General features: G+C 42.5%; 1 protein-coding gene across 2 annotated transcripts; it reads right to left on the bottom strand.

Annotated features, from left to right (window-relative positions):
- Positions 1–875: 875 nt before the first annotated feature.
- Positions 876–24,811, bottom strand: kcnip3a (Kv channel interacting protein 3a, calsenilin). 2 transcript variants are annotated; one of them, XM_088375287.1, is made up of 14 exons: positions 24,360–24,811; positions 23,986–24,045; positions 23,784–23,862; positions 23,520–23,720; positions 22,915–22,963; positions 20,211–20,280; positions 18,330–18,542; positions 13,043–13,217; positions 2,632–2,756; positions 2,427–2,496; positions 2,180–2,358; positions 1,993–2,097; positions 1,836–1,898; positions 876–1,747 (listed from the first exon to the last, which is right to left on the bottom strand). In XM_088375287.1, exons 7-14 carry the CDS (start codon positions 18,333–18,335, stop codon positions 1,700–1,702), a joined length of 771 nt encoding a protein of 256 aa, XP_088231413.1. In that variant the 5' UTR covers positions 18,336–18,542; positions 20,211–20,280; positions 22,915–22,963; positions 23,520–23,720; positions 23,784–23,862; positions 23,986–24,045; positions 24,360–24,811; the 3' UTR covers positions 876–1,699. The 2 variants fall into 2 exon arrangements, with proteins under 2 accessions (XP_088231413.1, XP_088231414.1); XM_088375288.1 differs by lacking the exons at positions 13,043–13,217; positions 18,330–18,542; positions 20,211–20,280; ... (3 more) ...; positions 23,986–24,045; positions 24,360–24,811 and adding an exon at positions 3,717–3,954.
- Positions 24,812–24,813: the final 2 nt, after the last annotated feature.

Below are 24,813 nucleotides of genomic sequence, written 5' to 3'. Positions count from 1 at the left end.
TTTTTACTGTTTTAAAAACAAATACTGACTTCTTGACAGGAACACACTTGACCTTTGACTATATTCTCATACTTACTTTTTAAAATAGTTTTTTTAAAAATTCAATGTGAGCATCACACTGCCTTCTCACGTCAACTGTTTGCTCTTTCGTTGCATAATGACTACCGCAGTGTTTCCTAACCATCATTCAGCCAAAGAACACATTACTCATTCTTATCTCACGGCACACCACTGCACGAAAATGCCACCCAAAATAATTATGATCTCGTAACAATGTACTCACTTTCCACTCTGTAAATTCGGAGCCGGTTTGATTGTAAATAATAAGTGAAATTGTCGAGGATATGTACATTCCTGCAGTACCCCGGATGAGCTCTCAGTGCATGTTTCTATATGTGATGCGTTCATTTATGTTACAGGTTTATTGAATTGAATAATCATAAAAAAGCATGAAACTGAATTTTTGCAGTATTTTCAAATGTAAAAATACTCATGTAAAGATATTGCGTAAGATGTACTCAAAAGAAAATAGAACTGTGTAACACTTTGAATCTTCCTTATCTTCAAATTTCAATTGGCTCCTCCATGAAATCAAACAAAAAGCTAACATTTCACTCACATTAAACTGTTTCATTTGCTGTTTTTTTAATAGCAGTGCAACATGGTGGGTTCCAAAAAATTCCAAACTAATGAACCCACACACATTCATCACCTTGTAAATGTGAACAAAAGCTGTTAGATGTTGTGTGAGTTCTTCTCCTCTTCCTCCTGGTGAATGTCACACTTGTCCTGTGTTAAATAAGCTCATTACATGTAAATGATAGCCAAGAACTGGAGGGAAAATGTCCTGAACAATAAGACAGTGACAGGCGAGGTCACAGCAGTCGACTGCATCTTTATTAACCCACGTCACAAAGGTCCGACTGTACTATTACACTGTGGCACTTAGTCAGCATGCGAGTAGATAGTGAAGAACCAACATAAAGCCTTCTTTCAGCATATAAAAACCCACATTTACAGACCTCATTCTTCACAGTACTGCACAGACTCGCCCCATCTTACAATTTGAAATGTAACCTTCATTCAATACAAAAGAACACAACGCAATCTGTTTTAATTCTGTGAGGTGCTTTCGCTAAACGTCATCATCAAAGAGTAATATCCCTTTGTCCAGATTGATTTGGTTTCCAGCAGCCTTACATACACTATATATGTACAGGAATTTTCCCTCATATTGACACTGCTTAGTTTTCCAACCCACATAAAGATGAAGTCATAGCACGAGCTAATTCCACATTACAAACATGCTTTGTTTCTCCTTTTTAGTTTCCATTCTTTAGCAGGTGAGGACGACGGCTAGTGCATTTGTCCAAATGAAAGGAAACTGTGAAGCCTAAATCTTGTGTCTTTCATTTGGTGATCTCTTCTTTCACTTTGGTGACAAAAGTCTTTTTGTGGCTTTATTTGAGACACAAAACATAGAAAAAGGTTGTGCAGTCTCTACAGGAAGCTCATGTCGTGTCCATTGTGGTCCTTTTCGGTGGCTGTGAGTGAGAAGAACTAAAAGAAGAAAAATCCTCTGTCTTTACTTACATGAAGTGCCAAAGGTGTCTTCTATTTGGTATTTCAGGAATGAGTGATGAGTGTGCCGTGTTTGTGTTCTGAATGAAAAAATACGGTCTTTAAGCAACCTGATGCCTTAGATTACGTTCTCAAACAGCTGCATGGAGTTCATGATGTTCTCGTCCTGGATGTAGAAAAAAAAAAGAACAAGATGGATGAGATTCACCACAATATAATGAAATATTATTATACATCCAGCCATTTTTTTCTACCTTCTGACAGGTCTCGATGAATTCTTCAATGGTCACCACACCATCTCTGTTTCTGTCCATTTTCTGCAACATGGAATTAAGAAAGAAAGAGCACAGAGTCATAAAAGAAATATCTGGAGGATACATGTGAATTTGCATATTTAATTCTGTTCCCAACCTGGAAGAACTTGTCCACGTGCTCGGACGGAGCCTCATCTCGCACACATGGGTAAGTATACCTGCCCATCATGTCGTAGATGGACTTCATTATTGCCAGCATCTCCTGCGCAACACACCATTATTCCAATTATAAATAAAACGGGTCTTTCCGGATGATGTCATGTAATACTGAAGAATTGTGCAACCTCTTTTGTGATGTAGCCATCTTTGTTGATGTCATATAAATTAAAAGCCCAGTTGAGCTTTTCTGTGACCGATCCTCGAAGCAGAACCGACAGGCCGATGACAAAGTCCTCAAAGCGGATCGAACCGTTCCGGTCGATATCAAAAGCGTTGAACAAGAAGTGAGCGTATGTGGTCGCGTCTGTAATGATAAAAAGGACCTTTCATTCTTTCATGTACGTTATCCAAAGTGAGGGAAGGAAAGCGCACCTCCTTGAGGAAAGAACTGAGAATAGATGGTCTTGAATGTCTCCTCATCAACCAACCCACTGGGACACTCCTGCCCGAGGGAATATGGGAAGAAAAAAAAAATCAGTCAAAGCTGTACCATAATGAGGATGTCCTCCTAAATCATGTTCACTCAATATTGAAAAATGATTGATGACCAGTAAGATAGCTTTGTGATCATACATACATTCTTGAAGCCTCTGTAGAGCGACTGAAGCTCCTTCCGGGTAAACTTGGTCTGAGCCTGAAGCTGGTCCAGACCCTCCGGCTGGTGACGCACCGTGGATAGCTCCAGATCGCTGTCGCTGCTGTCTGTGGGACAGAGAGAGAAAGAGAATGGGAGATGGAGTGATGCATGGTGGTGGGGGGGGGGGGGGGGGGGGTGAAGAGAAAAGCTGGGTGGCGGGGAGGAGGATTTAGGGGGGCAGACATTGAGTGCGTGGATACAGGGCAACATTCAGGGAGGGCCGGGGGGGTCAAACATTTAGAATGCAGCTCGAGTCTTCACGAGCAAAACGGCAGGAAAAATAAGGTTGTTGTACTTTCTTAATGGTGGTGGAAATGTCACCAGACATTTTCTGCTTGGTTTGTTTTCAAACACAATCAGTTGGTTGCCAGTTCACACACACTAAGAGAAAGCACCGCATGGTCAGGAGAAATCATGAGGAAATTATAGGAAAAGGGGCAGAGGCAAGGAATTTTCCCCACCATCGTTTCCATACTCACCATCTTTAGACAGAGAGAAGAGAGGAAGAAGTGCAGACACCAAAATGGAGGGCAAGAAAGCACATGGTGGACAGTGGGGGGAGTGAGGAAGGAACAAAACAAAAGAAATCAGGTCAGATTGGACAGTCAAGATTTTTGTATGACGAAAGCAGAGCGGAACCACTTTCAACGTCTCGTGACCAAACCCAGAAAACCGTACCGTGAGGGTGAGTCAACATCTTGTTAACATCTTGCCAAACTTCAAACATCTAAGCGCTAAGAGTTTCTTCTTGGCTGACCTGCTTCCTTCTGGCTGCGAAGCGATCCATTTCTAACAAAACAACCTTCCTCAGTGATCTCATCTATTATTACTCATTATTGCCGAAGAAACATCCAGACTTTCAATCTTGAGGCTCACTTCATGACAAAAGTTAGGAAGAGTTTTACGATACTTTACAGACACTTAAAGTGATTTCTTTTTTCAACCTACTTTATATAATTCGTTGAAAATTAGAAAATCACACAACGATTCAAGCCGAGTTGCGCTCAAGCGTTGAATTCCCTCACCGGTTTCGGTGATGTCGATGAGGCCCAGCAAGTGCATCAGTTTGAGGAACATGATGACCAGGCAGACGATGCCCACCGTCTGCAGGCCCTCCGTCTCCCACCGAACGCTCATCCTGCCCTCGTCTTCCAACTTTGCGTCCACGGTCGCGTGCGTCAGTTACTATGCGCTCAGGAACGTAGCGCTCGGATCCGTGTCCGCATCTTGTCACTGCGCTCGTCACTCTCTGCCTGTCACACTTCTTCCCAGCGGTGTCTCTTTTTAGCTCGCTGCCTCTGCCATGTTAATTGACTGGCCTTTTTTTTTTTCTTGCCGCTCCCTCCTTTCTTCTGCCTTCTCTTTTCCGCTCTAAGTAACAGAAAGTCGCGGTGGGCCGACTGCCTTTGTTCAAGGTGACATAAATGCCACTTTTTAATTACTTGTATACAAATTGTCAGCTCTTTGGTGTCGTCTGCCCTCCTATTAAGTGTGGAATTAAACAAGCAAGTAAATTTTTGTCATCTGAAATTGGGCTTCAGAGCTAGCCGTTCTGAATTTCTGTTCCACCGTCACACTGAGATTTTCTTACTGGGCAAATATCCAATGCCACTTTCAAGTGACTGCAGGACGGCACTATCTGAAACACGGCTATGCAGAAGCACCGAGTCCTTGTACTTTTCCTCACTCTGCTCAACAAGTGGAAGCTGCTCTCCTCTGATCGTCATGGCAACAAAAGCCACTGGCCCAGCAAATATGGAGCCATGTAAAATTGGGTTATTTCAGCAAAGCAAGAAATAGGGGGATTAAAACACACTATAGATTTGATATACTTTTACTTCTAAAGCGCTCAATATATACAGTTGAGATGAGTTATACTATTTTTAGCAACACATCAAATACATCTTATTGATGCAAAAAAAAGCATGAAATATCTCCTTTATTATTAGTGGATCCAAATAATTTCATTACAATTATTGATAATAAGAGGGAAAGGACGGGGGGGAAAGAAAAACGCACTCTGGCATCTACTCATGACCGGCAATTGCTTATGTCACAGTGCTGCACAACATCTCACACTCTTCTGCTATAAAAATGTTCATTCCGCTCACACTTGAAATATTTTACAAGACATCAATATTTCTTTGTTTTTCCAAAACCGTCTTAAAGATTTGAGACAATGCTACTAAGTGACAGCCAAGCAGCCTTTGAGTCAGATGTCATCAATGTGACCTCAATCAAGTTGTCCCACTTCTCCAATTGTTCCACTATCTCCTTTGGGATGCTCACAAGGATTCGGCAGCACAAGTAGTCTACTCAGTGGAGTCCTGACACATTCACGAGGTAATGAAAAGGGAACAGAGAACGCGCATTCCCTCGGGTTCTGTTACACTTGTTCAAAGCATCACAGGGGCCGAGAACATGGTTCTTTGCCTCCCTCTAGCGGACAAGACGCAAATAACAGCTACAAAAAGTTGCACATTACATGCGTCCATTTTTTTTTTTTAATGGAGCAGAAGAAATTTATTTTAGTTTCATCGTGATTGGAACCAATTCAGTACAAAAACTAAATACATCCAAAAGATAATTGTATTTTCTGCTTACATGTAATTTTGAGTTTACAATGCCAAAATAGGAAAAATTAATCTTGTTTGGAGATATTCTAATGTACCTAATAAAGTGGCCAATACAATATATTGATATTCCCCTTGTATACTGTCATGACATCCAATGTGTGTGATTAAATAACTTACTTATAAGTATGACTGCCTGTTAATTCTGAGGTTTAGCATTTAAATCTCTCAGCTCTGGCCTTCCTGTGTGGAGTTAGCATGTTCTCCATGCTTACGTGGGTTTCCTTCAAAACATATGTGCCCTGCAATTGACTGGCGACCAGCCTAGGCTGTACCCCGTCAAAGTCAGCTGAGATAAGCACCCCGCGAAAAACGAGGCTCGACAGAAAAACTCTATCCTCCAAGTAATCAGATCTTGCGACACCCAGACAAACATGGAAACAAGGAAATGAGTGGTCAGTAATGCGGTAAAAATATCAATTGCTGCTATCAGTGCAGCTGGAAACATAAAGCTATATTGGCATCGATGTCGCCCAAAAATAGAGCAGAACTGGACCGAACCCAAACTTGACATTGGAGTTCAGAAGACCAGACTGAAACAGTAATAAAGCTTACATCTTTGCTCACTGGCCTTTCATAAATGCTCAGGAAGCTTCGATTAAACAACATTGGCTTTATCGTTTCATCATGGTGTCAAAATAAAAGTCATAAATTTGGTGATGTACTTTCAAAACAAAGCAGTGACGACAACCGGAGTCTCGGTTGGGATACGATGACGTCAATGCGACCGAGGAGCACAGTGAGACACGTGATGTAACTTTTTGGGTGCGATTGATGGATGATCAATGCCCTTCAGAGACCCGGAGGAGTTCTACGGGTTCCATATTTAGGCAGCCTCAGAGAAAACCTGCTCAATAGCGCATGTATAATTGATGCGAGGTAATGCTAAACCGGGGTGTATCACTACAGGCTTTGGGGAAGCGGGGCTATCTGAGGGCTGATGCGATTGAAAGGAGTGATGAATAATAAAAGAAAAGAACATTACTGGGCCTTTTGCGGAATTTATTACTTACTTATGCTGAGCAGTATTACAAACACTAATGCAGCCTTTCCGCTGTTATTGCTTTAGCATGTTGACTGTGAGCCACTCTGACTCGAAGACCACATCAAGAAGACTAACGTGAACAATAAGAACCTAGAACTCAGCTCAGGGAACAACTAGTGCTCATACAATCAAGTTCCACCTGAAAAAATACTGGAGACTGAACTTTAAAATACAGTTGCTTGCTTGGCCATAATGTTCATCAAAAAGTGGACGAGAGGAAGAGCTACTGATTGGCTGGCGACCAGTTCAGGGTGTCCCGAGCCTACTACCTAAAATTTGTTGGGATAGGCTCCAACAACCCCGGAAGCTGCGAGAGGATAAGTGGTTCAGAGGATGAATGGATGATTTAAAGGATTAACTCCACAAGTGTCTTTTTTTTTTTGAGGGGGGACTTTTTTGTGACATCATCACAGACCAGAAAAGAGCAACAATGCCCTTAAACTAGAAAAATTATAAATTGTCTGATTAGTTGGCACAATACAAACAATTCATCAATTTATTTCAGCCATCTTTTTTTTTTTTTAAATGAAACAAACAATAAACAGCAAAAGCTTTGTAATAACAAAATGTCCCCTGGCGTTCACTTCACAAGCCTATTCCAGGCTTCGTGCCAGTGTTCTCTTCTATTTTTTTAACAGCACTTTATAGGTCAAATATTGTTTTGGCAGAAGGTAATATCCCAGAGATTCTGATACTGGAGAGCCCCCCCCCCCAAATTGACCCTTACCTTCAAAAGAGGACATGGGTTCCAGTATGCCAAACTGTTTGAGAACTGTCATGAAGAGAATGATAACCACGCCGATGGCAAACAGCTCCATGCCTTGTATATCCATGATGGAAGAAAAGGAAGACCGAGCCGACCCGGGTGGGCGCGGGCCGGGCCGCCTGGCAAACGAGCGTTCTCACCAGAGCTTAGCCAGGGAATCAGTCTGACAGGTGGGAGACTGCATGGAATTGCGTCCGAGACGCCGCGAGAAGCGTGCCAACAAGCTGCTTGTAATGTCAACAGTGATGTTGGGAGTGGAAACAACATATATGGAAAACCTCCCTCTGTGGATCCGGGAGGCGAGACGGGGCTCATTTATTACGCGCATTAAAGGAGATGTTTCAAGTCACTTTCCTTCAGATTCCTGCTCACCCTCTTCAAGCAGTTATTATCAGTCCTCACGTTATGGCTTTGCACTAAATCACATGATGGTTTCGGCTAAGGATGTTTTAGAGGAAAAGTACAAACAATTTGCGGGGCGCCCACCCCCCCTCCACCCATGGTCCTCACAACTTGGGGAGCAAGTCCTTTTCCATTAGGTGGGAGAAAGTCCAGCTCGGTACAACGACGGCGGCTTTGTCATCCATATGACACAATTAAAAATAAATCACCAAATCATATGCGGCAGAGGCATGAAGCCAAAAGAGAATGGAACACAGCCTGCTTCAACAGCTGCTGCTCATTGCACTTCTGAGGCAATCTCGGAAGGACATCAAAAGTTCAATGGAAAATTACTCAAAATGAGCCAAGAATCAAGTTCCGTGTCCAGCTCCTGCTTCAGATCTTGATTGACAAATCCCCGAATGTATCCAATAATTCAACTTCGATTTAAGGCTGGTCCACTTCTGGACACATCTGAATCAAAATCCAAACCCCGGATCTGGAAGCACTTGAAAGCGGGTAAAGTCCCTCAGAAGGACGTCCTGTGAATGTGCACCTCGAGCTATGAAAGCAAACTGCCCCGTCCGTGCATTTTATACCTCCGGCTATCCCTATTCTATCCCCTGCGGTCTCACCCTCCTCCGCCTTCTCCTCCTCCTCTTCCTCCTTTCTCTCCATCTGATATGCGTTACAGCCCCGAACACACCGCCCACTCCCTGCATCTCCACCGTCATTCCATAACTTTGGTCAACCGCACACTTTTAATCCCCCCCTCACACACACACACACCATCTTTACTCCCCACCACTTACAATTTTGTGACCTGTAGCAACAAAACAATCTTTCTTGCAAAATAAATATTCAATAGCCAGCTACAAGGGCTAAAATATTATAAGTGTGTTAAAAAAAAAATCTGATCACTCCGCACTTGCTAATGCATCACTTGGATTGCTTGTGTGCATGTGTGTGTGTTAATGCACTGATTTGGTTGAAGAAATGAGACCAAAAAAAATGGAGGCCAGAGTCAGCAAGATCAATATCCTTGTGGTCAGACATTGGTGGGGAGCTCCCCGGCACTTTGAATCTTTTTTAAATCTCTACTTCTTTGCACTTAGACAGTAAAAATAGTACCAAACATGACCATCATGCATCGTTTCCAGCAACGGTGCATCACACATTGTCAATAATTGTCAATCAGTAAACGAGTGTGTGCGCCATAAGGCTTTCCGCGTCATCCCCTCCCTCAAGGTCAAATTTAGATTCTTGATTCGCGCTTGAGAGAAGCAAAGTGGATCAAGTGACGGGCGGGCACCTGCACACACCCTGAAGCTTAATGTACGTACATACTGTTGCTTTACAAGTGACGTTCCGTGTGTGTGTGCGTGTGTGTGTAGCCATTAGGACACTAACAGGTTTTTAAAAGGAAGGCTGTCCTCTGCCTGCTGAGACAAGACACAATAGAAATTGCATCACGTCTCAGCGCAAAAGTAAAATCCAAAGTGTCTTCCCTGCATCCTGAAAACATCGAACTTCTCACCTCCAACCGCCCTCAGTCTTTAAATCCACTACAAACATCTTGTCAAACGTTGTATGTAATTGCTACCAGTTGTGCTTCGATCCATGAGGATCAATGTTGCTGTCTCTAATACAAGTACAAGTAATACAAGGTTGTTGTTTTTTAACTCAAAAACGTGGATGCTTCACTGCTCCGTTTTGACAGAGCCAACGAGAGCCGATTCCTACCTGAGCGATGGTACCTGGCTGCACCGTGTCCACAGTGAGAAAGACAGCTGGGCCTCGAAAGACGCCTGCGGGCCTCCACGGAGAGAGCAGCCATCACAGCTCCCATAATGCCCCAAAACAGCACAACTTACTTTGAGCTGAGTTACTCGGAAACAAGTTTGAAGCGCAGAGATGCTAATCTCAACGCGACGGACGAGCGGCCAGGGAAGACTCAAAGCCCCAGAGTGAGAACGTCACCTGGGACTAAACGTCAAATACTGCACACACACTCTCAGTTGGTGGGAGCACATTTGAAAATCTGTTTGAGCGAGGGATGGAACGGCCATACGCAGCTTGCGACCTTTTACATCACAGGGCCGCCCGCGTGCCTCCACAATGCGTTTGAGGCCGTCTCTGGAACTTCCTCTCGTTTGAACCCCTGCACACTGACTCCTCATTACACTCTGATGAAATACAGTCGAAGGAAATTCCAGAAATTTGCAGTTATTCATCCCACCATGCCTTAATTATTCCCTGGGTGTGTCATAGATTAAAAAAAATCAACATTGCTAACCAATCAATGCCACTCCTCTAGCTCCACCAGTCTGGTAATCTCTGCAGTGACTAAATATATTTGTCATTACTTGTGCTTGCTTACCACTTAGATGTATTACTTTTCCAGTACCACATAATCAGTCACGATGCAGTAGATCGCAAGTATTTATAGTACAATCATTGACACACAATATGGATGACTGTAAGGCGATCATTAGTTACCGGCGGTGAATCGATACGCCTGACCGCCCACTTCATTGCTTGTTGCTTATTAAAGTTGAACCAGTTGCCGAGCGCGACCGAACAACAACAAAGCTGGGATTGCATCATCAACAACAGTTGATCTCTCTTTGCACCCAAACAAGGAAATTACTCCAGTGGACAGTGTCGTTACATGTTTGCACAGACTCAAGGTCATTTTTGGAGGCTTTGGGGCGTGAGCAATAATCCAAAAATAGTTGACGGTGACACACTTTACCCACAAATGTAACCATATGATGTCTTCATGAACACAGTACAGTATTCATGTCTCGCTATGAGCAAAAATATAGTGTTGTGATGGCTCTGAACGCATGTAATACCTACTCTGAACACAAGGGGGAGGTAAAGGACTGGAAACAGCAACATAACAGATCAGGGTTCAGAGCTTTTTTTTTTTTTTCCCTCAAAGAACCTGACCTGACCTGACATCCTACTTTAGAGTAACAAAATCACTCTCAAGACACCCCAGACAAAACAAAAGATATTTTGATGGTCAGGTATAGAAAGCAGAGTTAACAGATTAGTGCAGATGTGGAGAGGCACCATTAAGGCGCAGTTCTAAATCAAACGGAGGCGGAACCACCCGACAGTTTCAAATAGGTTTAGCTTTTCAATCAATGATCATCGAAGGACAATGCAAGACAATCTGAAAAGGAAAGACTGGTACAAAATGGTAATAGAAGCCATCGGGACCTACGAGGTCATAGCATTCAAATAACATTTGAGGAAGGGGGGGGCTGACCCTGTGGTCCCCCCCCCCCTTCTAGCTTTGCCAGTGCATTTCCAGACATGCCAGCAGCGTTTCAGAACAGAAAATCATTTTATATGCATGACAATATTTTAAATCATTCAAATTTGGCACTTTTCTCTGTGGTGTATCAGATTTAGAAGATATTTTCACTTTGCAGGGAGTTTTTCCAATGGGAAATAAATAGCTTTAAAAAGCTTGGTGCCCTCTACAAAAAAAAACATCTTTTAAAATTGAGACTACCTTGACCAGGCGTCCCAGCGATGAAGCCCAGAAAGCAGCGCAGCATCTTGCCAATCGTCTCCTTGCAGGATGCCCTGCAGGAATTCATCCTTTTAAGCTTTGGGAGGGTTTTGGGATTTCCCCAGGACCCCGAATCGAATTTAGCAAGTCACCCTCAAGCCAGCAGGTAACATTTGGCTTCCCACCCTCAAACTGTTCACCCAGTTTTCCTGTAATGATGTACACTTTGTCCTCCTCCTGGACATCTTCCTCTCTCACTTGTCTCCTCTGCTTGTGTCAAGTCACTCACGTGACATCGGGAGCGGGGCGGACATCCGGCTGCTGTCGCTTCAGCCTCAACTGGACTCAACCACATCCCCCATCTGCTGTAAGAACGTGCCAGCATGTCTCAACAACACGAGCTGCAGAAGATGAGAAGTTGATTTCAGAGAAGCCTTGCGGTCTTCCAATCTCTCTTCTCCAACTCTAACCCGACTCGTATTACAGCCCATTGCTCCTGGCCCACTGATCTGGCTTCTCCATCAGGATGTGGAGCTCATTTCCAAACCACAGCTTCAAATGGGAGTTTTGCATGTGTGTGTGTGTTCCATTAATCCTATCTAATCTTGTCCCTAATGATTACAAGAGCCACCAAAAACCGCACATACTGAAACTGTTGATGTTATCGCTTCAGTATCAGCGAACCACGTAACAGGTTACATTCGGCACACCTGCACGATACGATGATGATTAATATACTGTATAACTGCAACCCGACAAGCTATTCCAACCGCACCGATATTGAGTGCAAACAGCTACTTCTGCCCCCCCCCTCCATTCAATACACATCTCCATCTCAATGCTGCTATTTTTAGCCGCTAGCCATTACGATGGTGAGGACTCGCCTGAAAAACAATGCTGAATTCCCTCGGCACCCCTGGGAAGGAATCGCAGCCCGGCTGGCTGCACTTTCTCTCGCTGGGTGACTTGTGTGAGGAGCACTTGCAATCACAGTGGGGCTCTGTGTCGCTTTTCTCCTCAATGATTTGCTCACAGGAGGAACAAAAAGACCCAAAGGAGCCTTTAGTCAGAGGAAATGTTCACACTATGATTATAGATCCTGAGGTCTTGGCTTTTCACAGAGGTTCTGACTGGTGGTGGGCTACTCCACCTTTTTGGATTTTTGTAATGAGTCAACTTTCCATCATGTTGCTCTGCTTTAGACAGCAAAAAGGTTGAGTGAGCACGTCTGCCAAGTTGTGCACTCCATTTTGTCTTAATTACGCCACAATGGGATCATTACTCAACAACACATTTGATCCAAAAATTAATTGTTAACTGTACCCCGCCTACTGCTCAAGTACTGCGACTCGAGTGAGGATAAGAAGATGGATGGCACGTTTTGCTAGGCTGGCTGAATATCCAGAGCCATTTTCAAGCAATGGCCAAACAACACAATAGAAAACACTAATCATGCCAGATTTTCTGGTTGAGTAGATTAGCTATTAAGGTTGTTTTCAGCTAAGCAGATGGTTAGTAATGAAGACACCAGGGAACTGTTGAAGAAAAACAATCATAACATATCTCCTTTAAGATGGAGAAATGGGAATAAGAAGCATGAGAAAGTGCATTTTTGGCACCACCAGGGGGACGCAGTGAGATAACTGAGCACTGGAGAGCAATTTAAGCAGCCTGCAAAGGCGGATGAAATCAACTGAGAGCCCTGACACTAAATTCCACCTTGTGAGTTTATGAGCAAATAAATGATGGAACAGGAAGTAGCAAGGGAGTGACTTTGATAAATGGGCATAGCAACTGAGTGATCCCAAGGTACTTGACTCTGAGGTGAGCTGAGCAGCGTAATGAGTCGCTGCCCTCCCGGGAGAAGGCGGAGGTCGGGAGAGGTTCAGCAAATCAAATATCGAATCCCTTGGAATACTTTTGCTCACAGTTGCGCAATCAGCTCTACCGAAAACAGTTCATCCGCACACGCAAATTCAACCTGGCCTCTGGCTTACCTTTGTCCTGAGGCTGTGTGCTGGCGATGATCCATTTGACCAGGCAGCATTTCATCAGAGCTTTGCGAGAGAATCGCGGCTTCTGCCATTTTCCGGAATCTTTCCCTCGGCCCGGGGCGGGCTCCACGCCGTTGGCATCTCCCAGTAAGCTGCCGTCAACTGCTTTACCATCAGCCTGCGGAGAACGTGGGGGAGGGATGAGGGAGAAACTTTCATTGATAAAAAAGTTCAACAATGTTTGGATCTTACTTAGCTATGTAAAATAAAATTCCAATACCAGAATGATCCGATACAGCTCGACATGACTTTAACGTACAACCACAATCATCATCTCCTCATGTTTCTGGAGGTGAGCCTTACAAAGTGCAATCAAAGCCACTGCTCAGCAGCATTATCACATGTCCTGAGCCGTTCAGTCATACATGTGTTGACACCTGACAAGTAACATGCGTGTCCAGTGACCAAGCATGGGTTAAATATCACCTCTCATCTTTAATTGTAAACAAACCCGCATGGGGGCACATAAAAAAAAAAAAAATGCCAAGAAGCTTCATTGCACCACTCTGACTTCAGCAGACATAAAATGCATGGACGAGTTTTTACCGAAGCATCTGCGCGGGTGAATGTGGTGAGCGCAGAACAAACAGCAGAGAAGAAAGCAAAACGGAACAGAAGGAGCTAGAGCGAGAACATGGGGGATTCCAACAGCCATTTGATCCCACGGGTGTACGGCCATGCAAATGTCTTTGCGAGGAAGAGCGAGGGAGTGGAAGACAGAGAGGGAGAGAAAATGACAGAGAAAAAGCGAGGAGAGGGAGAGAAGGTCTGCCGGCAAGAACCCGAGTCAATTAGCATAATGAATCCCGGCCTTATCTGAGGATGCGAGCAAAGGACAAGCAGAGGACGATGGAGATATGGAAACGCTTGTTTCGCATTCTCAAGCAAACAAAGAGATCAAGAATCTTTGTTACTCTTTTGCTTGCTTGGACAAGTTGACATTTTAATTAGTTAATCGCAAAGAGTAAAACCTCGACAGTACTGCAATGCTGAAACAGTTTTTAAACACCTTTTGCTTCATTATGACAAACGGACGATTGATAAGCTAAAGATTTTGTTGACATTTTGGTGAAACTTAAGCTGAAGTTATCACTGACTTGACTGATATTTTTACAGCGGGTGTCCCTTTTATTTTTGCGCCACGGAGCAGTTTTGCAGAAAAAACATTATGACTGACAGGCATAGAAACAAATTAAAATCCAACTCATTATTATGCTAATTGTAATTAGTCAAATTAGCGGGAATAGAATCTTGCTCATGTTTCTCTTCAACAATCATCTGGTCTCATCCAGTTCTAGCGCAAAGCTTGTTGTAAAAAATAAATAAAAATAAATACAATTAATTAAATAATAGAATAAAATTAAATAAAAATAAATAAAAATATATAAAGTCAAGCTAAGTAAAGCCTTGTCAAAACACTCTTAAGTAAACATTGGTCCAACATTCATGAATTTATTCCCTCATCAACAGAGTTCCACCCCAGAGGAGCAAAAAAGCCGAGAATGAATCCGGCTGTGACGCGTCTTTAGTGAGGAATATTCCCCACACTAACAGCTGCATGCAGACATTGTTTTGAACGGAGGGAAATTCTTCGCCACATTAGCGGCATATTTACGCACCGCTGAGCACGATTGTTAACACACTGCTCAGCGAGGACCTTCACTCACTTAATGTGTTCTTGCATGGCCTTGGTCATATGCATTACCGTACCAACCAGTGAATCCAAACAAAAAAAAATCAAATCATACCATAGAGTCAGAACCCTTGTAAAAGTTTTAAAAATGTCCTCGCCTCACCCTGATGGTTTCCACCATAAATATGAGAGATTGTTGTGGGGAAGTTAGTGATGCTTTGAATTGAGAATTGAACTCATAAAAAACGAATAAAAAACTCTTGAATCTTGAATTTGCTTTGTGCAGTCAACATTACGTTGATGCATAAAATAAATTCACATATATAAAGATGCCGGACAAATGTATTTTTTCTTTACATCATGGCATGACGTAAGAGCCTCTTTTTTTAAATGTTACGTAAGGCACATTTGGAAATCTTATTCAGATTGATTAGTATTCATGCTAATTTGCACATCACATGAGAAAAAAAATCTTTTAATGTCCCTCAAGGGGAAATTCCATTTTACGCCCACCACGCACACACACACGATAGTAAGCAATTTCCATATTCCTCAAAGTCTTGAGCATTTAATCCCAAGCAGAAGGCCTCAGACACATTGACTAGTGCAAGATTTGTAAGAGAAAATGCAAATTTGAATTGATGGATAGCGGAAAGAGAGGCAGATAAGAGTCTTGTTGAAGCTGAACTGAACTTGAATGTGGCGGCGGTGACAGAGGAGGTTGGGAAAGAGCGTTAATGAAGAGGGAAGTGATGTAAAGAGTGAGGGACATTCGTGCACCAGCGCTTCCATTAATAAAAGATGCCTTATTAACATTCAGCGGGTTCGAGGCGGATTCCACATCACTCATGCTCCACTTGTGTCTTTTTGATCACGTTATCAACTTCAAAATAGAGATAAAATCATGTACAGTTGCGCAAGACTCAAACCAATCCCGGCTCATCGGTTTACTGAGATTGCCGAGATTGGTCATGTGATGTTTGTAAATTGAGCCGTGATTGTTATTTGAGCCCCGGGCAACTGTCAAGTCATTTTCTAATGGGGAATACGCTAGAGAAAACTTCTGATTGTATTGCTCAATCTTCTGAGAATAAACCCCAAGGTTAATTGTCTGAATTCAAACAGCACCATTGTTGTTGGTATATATTTTTTTTTGTGCGGTCTCGCAGTGAAGCTATAGCAGCCCCTTAAATAAATAATAGTTTAACAGATGCTTGATGCTCATTAAAGGCAAACTGGACACTGAAATTATGCTGCATAAATTAGTGAGCAGCACAATAACCTGACGAAATCTCACTAGCTGGTACAACAAATATAATATTTTACAAGAACTTATATTTGCAGTCTTGTATTGCCTTTAATTGTCTCGTTCAAGTGCAACCCAACGTAATGGCCTATAGGTCATATAATAATTGACAGTGCAAAAAAAAAAAAAAAAAAAGAGCAAATTGAAAGCGCATGTTGCCGATATTATTTGTGTGCGGACAGCTTGCGCTCTCTGTCACTGTGGCTGTCAGTGCAGATCAGAAAGGGAGGAGGAAGACTCCGTCCATATGGAAGCCAAGCTGTGTGTGTGTGTGTGTGTGTGTGTGAGAGAAAGGATACTACAGTATATTGACAAGTGAGGAGGAAGAATTAATCCTCTCGGGGAGCCCTCAGGGCGATAGAGGAGCCATGTTTCAATTATCCGCTCCCCCTCACTGCGGAAAGTGTGTGCACATCGCCCCGTGTCATCGAGGGATGTCACTTGTCTTGTTTGAACCGCATCGACCGCTCACAACCGTGACGTGTAAGACCGTCAGCGCGTGAATTGATTCGAAATTGATCATTTCAAAGCTGCTGTTTCATCTCGCTGTTTTTGTTTTTTTGGGACTTGAGGGATGATAACACCTCTCAATGCTATGGGAGATTTATTTGTTTCTGTATGTGCGTGCCAAAGCACTAAACACTCACAATAAACTGAACTTCCTTTTAAATTAAAAAAAAAAAAAAATGCTGCTGAGTGTCTGGTCAAATGGCGTTGAACTTGTGACAGAGGCGTTTGATGGCCGAGCTTGGGTACGGTTACGGCCTGTTAAAAAATTCAATGAGTCTAAGCTTACGAATCACACCACCTATTGAACAGGTAGCTCCGCCAGACAATATAGGAGGTGCAACGTGACGCCCTGCGCATGTGTCGGGAAGACACAATTTACGGTGGAGTCTTTCAAATTAGCTGCAAAAAGTTTCACCGAGGTTAGAGTGTGTGTGCTTGTGTGTGTGTTTGGCATCAATACTGGTCGGCAGAATTGTGTGCGACTGCTCCAAATTGGTGTAGTGCTCTGCTGTACACTTAACTCCCTTCAAGACAAAGTCCAGCATACAAACAAGTCTGAAAGCACTTAACAGAATGCATAAAGAGGGCTACAAAAAAAAAACTGACAATGGGGCAGCATTTGAAGAGTCCAATTATTTTCTTAATTTTATGTTCTACATGCTCGTCTAAAGATTCTGATCCTTTGGGCTTTGCATGCTATCTGAATGGCTAATATTCCATCATGGTAAAATTCCAAATTTCTTTATGCTTGGAGATAGAAATTATTAAAACTATTGCAGTTATTATTTATGCTTTTTGTGGGCGCTGTCACAAAATGTGACATGTCGTCAGCAAATTATGCCTTTCTAGCTTTCATTGTAAACATTTGGCAACGGGGCACATGGCTGACTTATTTGAATTATTTCGGGACAACGATCTGCCTGTTTGGCTCAGCAAATTGGACTTTTATCAGGCTAACACACACGCGGGCACACAGCAGATGTAAGAGGATGAACTCGAGGTCGGCTCTTTGAGGGCTTGGAAAATACAAGCACATTTGATGACAATGGGCTCGTAGCGGGTCTACGTTCAGTTTAATTTACGCAGACACATTAACTGAGAACAAAAACGGTCTGCAGTCTGCTAAGCGGGCCAAAGAAGAAAGTGCATCCATCCTTCCACTTGATGATCATCAATTACTGGAAAAGCTCCTCCTCATCACGCCGCTCTTATTCCCACAACTGAGCAATGCCGACATGAGGCGTGCATTCAATATTTGACCTCAGACTCGACTGTAAATGTCATTTGCATGTCTTATCAGTGGCTCGTCTCCAATGTTGGCTACCGGGTCACTTTTTGATGGCCCTGAGCGCGGACGCTTTAATGAGCAATTCCCCTTGCAAAGGTGTTGAAAGTCACTTTCACTTCACTGATTTATGGACGAGACAATCTGCCGTTTATAGATTTTTGAGTCAAACCCAACGAGGAGAGAGGAAAGTGAAGAAGAGGAGGAGGAGGAGTGTGAAGTGGGAGAGGAAGATGCCAAGTAACACTTGCTGGAGAAGCGTCTGCGGGGTTTGAGTGCAGCGGCGGCAACGGCGCTGCGAAGCGAACCGTCGTCGGCCGAGCTATTACATAACTTCAGCTCGCAAGTCATCACAAGGCTCACTTTAAAAATAACAAGTGCTGAAGAACCGTGCAACAAGCACCTTGACTATGTTTTATTTGACTTGTATCCTGAACAAAACTAAAGCTGTACTTCCATTTTTTTTCTGGATTAAATCTATTGAAAGTCAACTTACTTGCATGATGCTTGTTCGCAGCGCTCCTTCTCGGGTGTCCTCTCGGCGCGCACCTCAACCTCCGAATGACGTGCCAGCGGAGTGGATGCGAAGGAATGCCACCCAGTACACCACAGAGAGAGAGAGAGAGAGAGAGAGAGAGAGAGAGAGAGAGCGAGAGAGAGAGAGAGAGAGAGAGAGAGGGTGCACGTGTGGATTTTCATCAGCGGGAGCCTAATGACGCAGAAATATGGAGTCAACAGGCGGGCTGCGGTTACAACGTGCAAAGCTCTATAACATCACCTGGAGAGGTTTCGCACCACTACACATGATCAGATTGGAAAAGAAGCAGACTGTGGAAAATGGGTGTGTGTTGGACACACAATACAACTACCACAACTCTAAATATATCTGAGTGAATTCATCGGCTAAAACGGTGCAGCAATTACGGCTTAGACAAACAGAAATGCTGATGCTACTGTATGTTGCAACAATGTGCAACTGACGGGAACATTAAATTCTTTAAAAAAAAAAAAGAAAAATGCATTTCATTTCCATCTTCGGCACACTTCAAAGACCGGTGATGAATATAATGATGCGTTCAACGTCCCGATTTGTGTTCCAATAGATGAAAGCGGGTGTTGGGTAGTGCTTAAAAAGCAGACAGCGCTTGAAGGCAACAACGTACGCTCATATGCTCTTCTCTCTTCTGTGATCAATGCAGACAATTTCAGCATGTCAGCGAGAGGGCGACTCTCCACGTGTGTGTGTGTTTTGTATTAAATTACAGTATGCGACTGCCATGAGAGCGAGGGGCACAGAAATGCAATTAATGCTCTCCTGAAGGTTTTTTTCTGTACTCAATGAAGAACTTGATCCATTTAGATGACCTTGGCTGAGATGTAAAGTAGAAATCAACCCGGGTCAAGCCTGCTCACACGTCTCATTGATTGAGTAATGAACAGGCGAGATATGTAAATAGCCACCAGGATCAATGAGGAAATACCGGCTGTCAAACTAAAACAGCTTCCTGTTAGGCGCGAAAAATCCCGATGTATTTCCCGAAGGAGCGCTTGCGCGCGGCGAGAATTTGACTAATGTTATTTTTGTTGAAAATGTGAGGATGCTGAAATTAATGAGATTTTCCCGAATATAAAATTATTTATGCTTCCTAATCGTTAATGCAAAACGGGATAGCTCAAAAAGTGCTGATAAATACTGAAATAGAGTAAATACAGATCATTTGTATAATATTGTCATCAATATCAAACGATTAAATTGTCCTGAGTAGGAAGCCGACGCACATTTGTAGTTGCAAGGATATAAGATCGTGATGTGTTCAGGAAAAAGCTTCAAGAAGTTTCCTCTCAAGTATTATCCTTTAATCATCTTTTGCAAAATCTTTAGTTTGCTGTCTTTTTTGCCTTGGTAAGATGTTCGTCCTTGTACGTCTTATCCCCATCTTTGTTTCTGTGACCTCTCGCTTTATCTTTGCCTCAGTGGCTTAGTCTAAAACATCCTCTTCCCAAAAGGGATCACACAAATACTGACGATTTTCTGTTTTACTAAAAAAAAAAAAAAATGCAAATACGTTTAAGCAAGGAAGGAGATGAAGACATACACTCACTAGGCAATTAATCATATGAAGCTGTATATTTTGCCTTAGCATTATAACGCTCAGGTATAATTATTAATCATAGCATATGATAATATATCATATGATTATAGATAATTAGAGCACAACTCTTTTTTTCAAAAGTATGAATCAAACTGGTAGCTCACACTAGTTAGTCAAACAATCTTCCCTTTTGCTACTGTAAACAAACAAGCAGACTCTGCTTAAAGCATGTTACATCTACGTAAGTGTGTGTGTGTGATGATGAAAAGACGGTCAAAGCCTGCCTGCTTCCTGCTGGGCGTCAGGGTGGAGTTCCCCCAATGAAGCTGGAATGATGCTCATCTGCTCCCACTTCTGGAAGAATAAGCAGAACACACATAATGAGGTGCATGTCAAATAACACATGCATGTAAAAGACTGCAGCAAGCATCTTGAGGATAATTCGCCCCTGAGATGGATTTCATGTTTCTATGGAGAAGATTGTCTATTTTTAGGAGAGATATAAATAGATCTTTGTGTCGCTCCGAGGCTTGCATCGCATGTCTCGATGTACCCGAGCGTGCTTTACGGGTTCTCTTCCCTCTTTGTGGCTGATGATTCATTGGATGATAAATCAATGCTAGATGAAAATACAAGGAGTGACTGATTAGCACACAGAGTGATGTCATCGTCATCAGAATGTGAAAAATGGACGACATTACATGTGATCAGCGGGGTTTTGGAGAATGGACGCAAATGAAGCAAAGGGGGCAACGGTGGCTTATTATGGAGGCAAGGACCAACTTTGTAGCCGTGGAAACTGTTGCTAAGGAGCCAACTGTAGCATTCCCAGACACAAAGGGACAATTATACACGGTGGTCACAATATTAGGCACACCTGTGCAGATTGTATGACAAGAGTGTTGTCAAAAAAAAAAATGTCTGCCTTTATAAAGTTTTAGCAGCGATAATTAGATTAAGCACCGGTGGTGCCTTATTGATTCGTTCAGTGAGTACACGTGAAAACAACTCAAGAGTTAACTTTTTGGAACACTTTAAATAATTGAATGGTTGCACTTTGATAGTCCTAATAAAATTACAAATTTATCTAATTGTATTCTGTGAGCTGTTTGCTCAAATAAAGGTGCTAGAATCACACGCTTAAAATGAACTTGTATGACCATTTTCAGCATCATCGACTTGGCAATGAAAAAGAGTCATTAAGGCATCATTTAAATCACACATCTAATATTTGTCCTGAACGTATAAATTAACTTGAGGTGATCCTCATCCTCCTCTTCCTTGACTTTTCGGCGTGAAACAGAAAACAGGGACGAGGAGGCCATGTCATTATCATGCTAATGCAGGTGAGGATGACTTTGACATGAGGAGCACGGTCACAGATACACGTGTGCCTGCTGTGAGGCTTGCAGAGTCAAATCAAAGCGAGCTGTTGGGGGGGGGGGGGGGGGGGGGGATGATTAAATGAAGGGAATCCCTTTATAACCTGACACCAGGAATATTTGATCGCGTGCGTGTATGTCGCTGCCATGTGCCTTTGAGCATCAATAATCCATGCAGCCGCCTGCAGAGCTCCGCCGGCTTATGTAAGAGTGTCACAGGTCTGGAAAGCAGGGATGGAGCCACCCTAACTCATCGCTACCGCTGTTAAAAAAGACGCTCCTCCTTCTCGTCATGTTACCGATGAGTCTCGAAATGGGCTCACTCCCAATTTGTAATTTAACCAAGCGCACACATCCAACATTAAAAGATCAAAAGTTCATTCACACGCGGTTGCCATCGATGCATCACTGCACCGATGATGTCATTTCAAAGGGCCGGCTCTACTTTTGTCTAAATGGCGCTTGTGTGTCAAACTGTTTATAATAATAACACAATGATTCTACTGTTTTGCAAAATGTCTCAAAGATTTTGCATTTTTTGAAATGGTAGTATTCTTGGGGTTTTTTTGGCATGTGGAAAAAGCTACTCCTTAAACAAGAGAACGTTGACTTTCAACACATACCGACAGTTTGCATCCTTCTTATCTCCCGGACCAAAATCCCCTGCCACTGTAAAGCAATTTAAAGGCAGGACAGATAAAGAAGAAAAAGAGATGAAGGAGGGCAAGGGCACGATAACAAGCTGGAGATCAGGTGATAGGAATAGAACAGGTCAGCTGAGAGTTCCACATAACACAAATTCAACTGTTTGACCTTATGTTCATCAAACATTTACTTTCGTGCACTTTATGACCTCTTCATTAAAGAAACAGCTTGCACGCACAAATTAATTATATGAGCAATTACCCTTGCGAAGTGGTGAAGAGATTAGTGTTAACCCATTCGTCAAGGAACAAAGCACATTTCATAACCTGAGTTCAATTTGGATCCCGCATTGCTTAAAATGACGCAGCAGGAGCACATGACACCACCACCCAAAATCGTGCAATCCTTTCAACGTTCTAGCATGTGTCACAGCTGACTTGTAGAGTTTGCTGAGGGATTTGCGCCACCTAGTGGCTACTTGCCCGGTCACGTGATACAAACAAAAGATCATTAATTTATTTTTTAAATAAAGTACCTAAACAGGTTAAGGATTACAGTCAAATGTTTTGAACTCCAAAGTTAAATACAACTGAACCGTACGTATGGAGTTATTCTTTTGTGTGCCACTAGAGGGTGTCTGCATAAAACATGCCTGTAGCACACTTTGAGAATCGCTGCGAGAACAAAGCCTAACCCGATCAGAGTGAGGAGAGACCATCTGCCTTGAACAGCTGCATTCAGAATGCAAGCAGGCTTTACTGTAGTGTAGTTATTAAGTCCGTAATGTTGGGATGAAGCATATCAGCTATTACAGAGCAAAACTCAATTATGATTGGGCTTCTTTTTCATTTTGCTTTCAGGAAGTAATTAAATTGAACCTTAATGTCAGTGGTTAATTAAACCTCTTAAAATGACTGCAGCGTTTTTGTTTTTTTTAAATCATTATCAGTGGAGTACTTACTGTACTTTGCCTCAGACGACACGCTCGTCTTCCGATCACTCGGGATGTTCTGTTGTGGAAAACACACAAAGGGAATATCTCAGGACACTGGTAAGGATTTAAACACTCAGGTATTAAGAATTAGGATACAGAAATGTCCATTTGGTATAAATAAATCCACCTCCCAAAAATAAAGCCTATTCCCCCCTTCTTCCTGAAGGTTCATTTCAGTTGAGCCATTTCATCAGATGAATTTTCATATTTCTGAGTGAGGATTACGCTGGCAGACACTTTTAATCTGCTCTGCTCTATCACGTCAGCATTTTTTTTGTGTTCTACGCTTTATTTTACTTTTAACCAGGCTGCTGTACTCAAAATAACTATGGTGTAACCGTCTGGCTATGAGAAAAAACAAATTCTGCAGTGCATCCTGGACTGCTTGCCAGCCAGTTGCAGTTTTAAACAATGCAAGCATAAGAACATACAAAATGGTCTTGAGTTGACGTTTGAAACCTGAACGGCAGAACGTTGAGTAGGAGTGCTTTTCTGTAAACAGTAGTGGCAGCGAAGTCAATGCAGCTTTTTTTTTCACAAGCAGCAGCTTCCAAAAAGTAAAGAATAATTACATTTTCAAAATGAGTCATTGGACCACATGGGAAGAGCGCTCATTCCTCTGCTGCTTCTTGGAGAAATCCACTAGGAGCTCTTTTGTTTTGATGGGGTTCAAATCAAGGTAGTTCCCCTGGCACCAATTAAGACGATGGATGATCTCAGGGTGTAAGGTTATCTCATCATTGGAAGAGACATCAGACCTACCACAGCTGGGTCTGCAAACGTCACCAGGATGTTGGAAGGTGAATGAAGGAATCTAGTAGGCGGTACAGACCTACCACAGCTGGGTCTGCAAACGTCACCAGGATGTTAGAAGGTGAATGAAGGAATCTAGTAGGCGGCACAGCACAAATCCTTCTAAAATAAATAAATAAATAAATACATACATACATGTGAATGCGTGACAAATAAATAAATGTGAATGTGTGGAATGAATGAATGAATAAATAAATAAATATTGAAATCATTGCTATCACTTACCTCCAGGCTTGTGTTCCTCCACATAACACATTTAAAGTGCCATTAATATTGTTGCCAGAACTGTAGGGTATGTGTGATTTAAATGAATTATAAAATACAAAATGTTGTTAGCACGCTTAGCTAAATTAGTTGCCTTCATAATTGGGCTGCACTTTGTTTCTGAAGTTAGCACATGAAAACCTTCACAAACAAAAGAAGCATATAGCTAAAAAAATGTAATTTAATAATTTAAAAACAACCACAACCAGGGACCTTAAGGGTTTGGTTCAACTAAACTTTAATACGATATTTAAATTGTAAATCTTGTTTCGTTATATTTTAAAATAAAGGCCCTAATATTGTAATTTGAGTGTTAAAAAGATTAAAATCCAAACCGTGTGAGCATGCCAGGATAGCTTCGATGCCGAAATGATTAAAGTCATTGCTAGGTTTATAGACTAGCATGTGTTCACACAAATTGACGCCACAGGAAGGGCAGATTCAATCCGAATGCCAGAACAGATTAAAATGCTTTGCAAAAAGATTAAAACTATCTGACCCCCAAAAAGATTACTTATTAGCAGATTTACTCGCTTGGATGGTTGATGAGCGACTTCCAGGACGATCTGCTTGCCTCGTAAAACAGAATGATGTAATTTCTCTGAAACGGGATTTCAAAAGCAATTTGTTGAAACTGCGAAAAGACGCTTGGTGGCGCATGTCAGCAAAAGATAACAAAAGAGCGACATCTGGTGGCCGCAAGCACTCACTGACACCACTTTTTACAACCACCGTCATCGAGGCCATTTTACCAATTTAGCAACTTTTCAGACAAAGTTGGCAATACAC

The sequence above is a fragment of the Syngnathus floridae genome, chromosome 5 (assembly GCF_059516105.1).
Source record: "Syngnathus floridae isolate MCC-2025c chromosome 5, RoL_Sflo_1.0, whole genome shotgun sequence".
NCBI classification, from domain to species: Eukaryota; Metazoa; Chordata; class Actinopteri; order Syngnathiformes; family Syngnathidae; genus Syngnathus; species Syngnathus floridae.
Note: the sequence above shows the minus strand (reverse complement) of the source record. Positions and strands in the feature narration are given on the sequence as shown.